The sequence below is a fragment of the Protobothrops mucrosquamatus genome, unplaced genomic scaffold (assembly GCF_001527695.2).
Source record: "Protobothrops mucrosquamatus isolate PMUCROS unplaced genomic scaffold, P.Mucros_1.0 scaffold9834, whole genome shotgun sequence".
Taxonomy (NCBI): Eukaryota; Metazoa; Chordata; class Lepidosauria; order Squamata; family Viperidae; genus Protobothrops; species Protobothrops mucrosquamatus.
This window is the reverse complement of record NW_015395621.1, coordinates 1,356-6,172: the sequence shown is the minus strand read 5'-3', so window position 1 is coordinate 6,172 and position 4,817 is coordinate 1,356. Positions and strand designations below refer to the sequence as shown.

Below are 4,817 nucleotides of genomic sequence, written 5' to 3'. Positions count from 1 at the left end.
GCGAGGGCGAAGAAAAAAAAACGTCCCCTCGTCGCGTACAGGGGGCGGCCCAAACTGGCGAGATGCACTTCCCTTTCCTGTTAGATGGCAACTCAGGGTATGAGGAGAAAACGTTCTGCATATGACGCTTCATTTTTAATCGAAAATTAGGGGTGCGCGTTATACACGTGTGCGCGTTATACTCGAATAAATACGGTAAGTTTAAAGCAGGCCAGGATACAGCCTCTTCTTATAGTAGAAATTGAAGCAAAAAGTCCTCTATTTACTGTCATATTTTTCACCACAATGAATCAAAAGCTGCCTTCAAATTGCAAGGGTGACATAAAGGGAATCTCGAGAATGAAAGAATTATTTTTCCACCAGATGACTTAGAATAATATTGATCTAATGTTGTTCAACCTGTCCTGAAGCTTCTTGTTCATCAGCCAAGATTAGCTAATCTAGCCAATCAGTTTCTCATGCAAATGTATAGCAACCACGTCACAAGTAACATTTAAATATTGATTGTGTGGAAATATGGCAAGATCAAATTTATTGACTTTCTTAAAACATCAGGACTATAACAGAACAGCACAATCCTTGAGCATCTGAATATCCTGATCAATGATATGAAGAGGGAGTCCAACACAGAAACCCACCACTCTGTTAACTTTCATTAATTCTGTAGGAATTAGCAACTTGTGGATTTCCCAAGACATCAGGCCAAGCAACCTAGTCAGGGATATATTTTATTATATAAAATTACATTATATTATTTTATATGAGGTTAGGTCTCTTTGGAATATCCACTTACAGGGGAGATATAAAACAGACTTACTTTTCCTTCTCCAGTGCTGATAAGAACATCAATGGCATAAACTTCATGAACCTCAAACTCTGCTTTTTCATGGTCCTTTCTGGATGAGGAATAAACATATAAAGACATTTCCATCTGAACAGGGTTTGGAAAGTTGCAGAATAATAAACTACTAATTGAAAATCGTGGATTTCATTTTTCATCAAAATTCATTAACACCCCCCCCCACACACACAAACAAATTCTAAAAACAGGTTGGCATCTAAATTGTCTCATACCTTTGTTGGTCTGAAGGATTCTGGATGATGGTCTTCTCTCCATCTATCACATGCTGTTTTAGCTGGTGTGATAGCATGCCTATCAAGAAAAGGGCTTATGTTAGTATTGGTATTGTAAGGTAGGCTTACATGCTAAGATTTCAAGGCACCCCATGTTTTGACCAGAAATACACTTTTTGCCTAAATGTCTGACTGTACTCATTACCAAAGCAAAGCGTAGCTGATGCAGGAAAATGCGATATTGTTGCTACTGGTAGTTGGCAGTATAATTCTTTGTAATTATTCAGAGGTGATCGTTACATTTTATTGCCCTATTGTGTTTGTATGTGCACGCATGTGTCCTCCCGTCTTGCAGCCCCACGCTGTGACATTGGGGAGGAAAAGAACGGGAGAGATAAGAGAAGCTGCGATGGGAGCTTCTTGCAGCCCTCCATGGGGTTGGGGGCAGGAGCAGAGGGAGGCAGGGCGGATGCGATCGGCGGCACGTTGAGAAGAAGAAACAAGTACTCCGAAAAACCAGCTTTCATTAGTTTGCAGCCTGCCAACGCAGAAGGTCTCTGTTGAGGCACGGGGCTGCAAGGGGTGAGACCCCCCACCTGCCCGTGCACATACAAACACATGCGCAGGTCTGGAAGAGGTGAGCTGAGAGCCACACAGAGGCACTGGCAGGGGGGAGGAGTCAAAATGTGAAGCCTCTGCCCACTGCTGCCTGCCTGCTGCCACCTCTGCCCAGAACCTCTGGCAGTTTTTTTAAAAAAAAGCAGGGGAGGAAGAAAGGAAGGGAGGGAGGGGAGGCAACTTGGTTGGAAATGCCCCAGTTCAAAGGAGAAAGCAATTTTGTGTTCTGTTTTGTCACAGACAGAACTTTGTTGGCAATCCAAGTTAACATTGGTATTCTTGAATTGTGAGCTCTTAGGAAAGTATCTCCTTCTTGTGTGTTGCTAACAGCCATTTCCAGTGGGGAAAACAGGACAAAGCAGAGTGGGAAAAAATATTTTCCTCTGCTATTTTTCCAGTCTGAATTAGACCAAGGCAGGGTCCCTACAAGAGAGCTCTTTTAAGGATTATGTATTAATAAAAAAGCAACTAAGCTACCTCTGTTCCTAAATGCTAAAGCTGTCGCACATAAAAAACGGAGGAGCTCTGATCAACTATCACAGCCACAGTTTTGACAGTTTTGCTCTACTGCCGTCTGTGGACGCCCCCGCTAAATGCAAACACGGGATACACTGAGCCTGGTTTGTTCTCAATCTTTTAAGTGGCCACAAACTACTAGCAAAAGTGGCATTTGATCACAAGGCAAGGAGGCACTGAGAAATGTTTCCCCTTTTGCATTTGAGCATCCAAGAAGGGACAGGAAAGGAGAAAGGGGAAGAGGAAAAACGAAGAAAAAGAAGGAAAGAGGGAAGAGAGCAAGGAAAGAAAAAGAAGGAAAGAGGAGAAGGAAGAAAAAAGAAAGGAGAATAAAGTGGGAAGGAAAAAGAAGGGGGGAAGATTATAATGAGAGGGAGGGAGGGTCTGAGGGAAGTCCTGCCTTAGCACTTGGCCACAACCAGCCCTGCTGCCCTTGTGCCATCCCCTTGTCCCCTCCTCCTGACTCTCCTGGTGGTCTCCCATCCTATTGCTGAGGATGCTTTGGTTACAAAGCCGGGTCTCCTCGCAGGGAGAGAGATTGGGCTTCCCTCTGACCCACGCATTTTGCCCTCCCGCACACACCATGAGCAACCTGGCCAAAAAGAGCGAGCCAAGCAGCAGCTGGCCTCAAGGAGAAGGTAAGTGCAGCTGGGCCCCCCTTGGAGAAGGCTGGGCTGAGCTGGGTGCTTGCCCTCCACTGCCCAGGGCTCTGGGCAGCCTGCACTGCCAGGGGTCCTCCACGTGGCCTGAGCGCAAAGGAACCGCCACTAAAGAAATTAAAACCGGTACTTTTTCCCTTCTACGGTTTGTAACATTTTATTAGGTTATGGAATAAAATACAAAAATTCAAAAGCAAATACTGGGACACAGTGGGGAGGAAGAAGGGGGGGAAAAGTGAGGGGGAGAAGGAAAAAAGAAAAGGCATTGACTTCCGACTTCCTCGCTTGCAATAGAATGAAACATTACCGAACCTCAACTTTTTACTTTTCCATAATATTATAAACTAGACATTTCTATAACAACAAATGAATCTAATCAATCAAACTCAAAATCCACCCCCCTTTTTAGTCATCAAGTTTTTGACACCTTGCTAAGCACTGGTGTTACTCGAATATTGTCATGTCCTAAAAGTGGTAAAATCTGTGAAAAGTTTGAAAAGCCCTGTTATATAATATAGGGAGGCCTCATGGTGGAATGGCTGCTTCCCAAAGGAATTTACAGTAAGTGGCATGTTCTAAGAGAGGAGGTGGGGAGGAAGGTATGAGACCCAGAGAGATGGGAAGCAGGCCCAAGGCCTGTGGGGATCCAGCTAGGGCAAGAGGTCTTCAAACTTGGCCCTTTTATGACTTGTGGACTTCAACTCCCAGAATTCCTCAGCCAGGCACACTGGCTGAGGAATTCTGGGAGTTGAAGTCCACAAGTCATAAAAGGGCCAAGTTTGAAGACCCCTGAGCTAGGTGGAAAGAGGAGAATGTTGTGTCTCAGGGTGGAGGAAGTCCTCGGAAGCCCAGGGTAGGCCACACGTAAGCTTGGGAGATGCTGCAGTGGTGGGCTTGGCCTGTACTAGGCTTCCCCCCACAAGGTGCCCCCTACTCCAGTTAATAACCTATGCGGTCATTTAGCAACTGCAATGGGGAGAGCAGGGCTTGGGATCATTAAGCAAGACAATCACAAAGGCACCTCGCTTAATGGCCATCACAACTTATTGCCATAATGGGTGGGCTCGATTACAGTCGTTAAGTCAAGGACCACCTGTATTATTCTGCATCAACTTCACTCTTCATCAAGCCAACTCTTACCTTCTATTGGCGTGCAGTTAAACGAATGAGCAATCTTGTTCCAGGCATCTGTTACTTGTGAATTCTGTTAAGAATATGGACCCGATTCAAATATGACCATACAATGCAATAAAAACTGTGCCTAGTACCCTGTTTCCTATTTCACTCTTTTAGAAATTTACGACATTGGGTATGAATTTATGATATTTATTGAAGCACAAGTGATTTTTTTCAGTTCCTCACTGAAAAATGCAAAAGATGTCTATGCTTTAATGAACCAGTAGAGAGGTAATTACATTTGTGCAAGATCAGAAATCAATTTCAAAGGGTGCACAGTGTAACCCAGGGGTAGTCAACCTTGGCTCAGGAATTCTGGGAGTTGAAGTCCACGAGTCATAAAAGAGCCAAGGTTCACTACCCCTGGTGTAATCCAATAATATGAACTCCAAAGCCATAACACACAAGTTATTCTATATTCCAAGAGAGGAAAAAAAGCTTCCAATTCAAGAGCAAGATGATAAGGGGAAAACTGATTGCTACTGAAATACTTATGTAAGCTGTGTAGGCAAAACCAGAGATGAATACAATCAACTGACTGGGGAAAAAAACAAATGTAGGATTTCTAGATTTTGGGGCAGAAACCAACCGCTTGAAGTTAACAGATAAGCTTATCAAAACCTAGGAGATAAGAATGGATTAATAAAATGGGGAAAAGAAAAATTGGTCCCTTTTTAAAAAATTTAAGCTGCCAAATATTTATGCTATCATTTTGAAAGCACATCCAGAACATCAAGATGTTTCCAGGACACTCACTTTTTTGTTAAGCAAAGG

At 43.6% G+C, this 4,817-nt stretch overlaps 1 protein-coding gene across 1 annotated transcript in view; it reads right to left on the bottom strand.

The window, feature by feature from the left end:
* The window catches only part of LOC107301066 (proliferation-associated protein 2G4-like), a gene marked incomplete at both ends in the record, with an annotated part of 8,032 nt that overhangs the window by 2,483 nt on the left and 732 nt on the right, over nucleotides 1–4,817 (bottom strand). Inside the window, 3 exons of the mRNA XM_015830334.1 lie at nucleotides 818–896; nucleotides 1,075–1,153; nucleotides 4,008–4,071. Of these exons, the coding sequence (XP_015685820.1) occupies nucleotides 818–896; nucleotides 1,075–1,153; nucleotides 4,008–4,071 (222 nt within the window). The remainder of the gene's footprint in view (nucleotides 1–817; nucleotides 897–1,074; nucleotides 1,154–4,007; nucleotides 4,072–4,817) is intronic.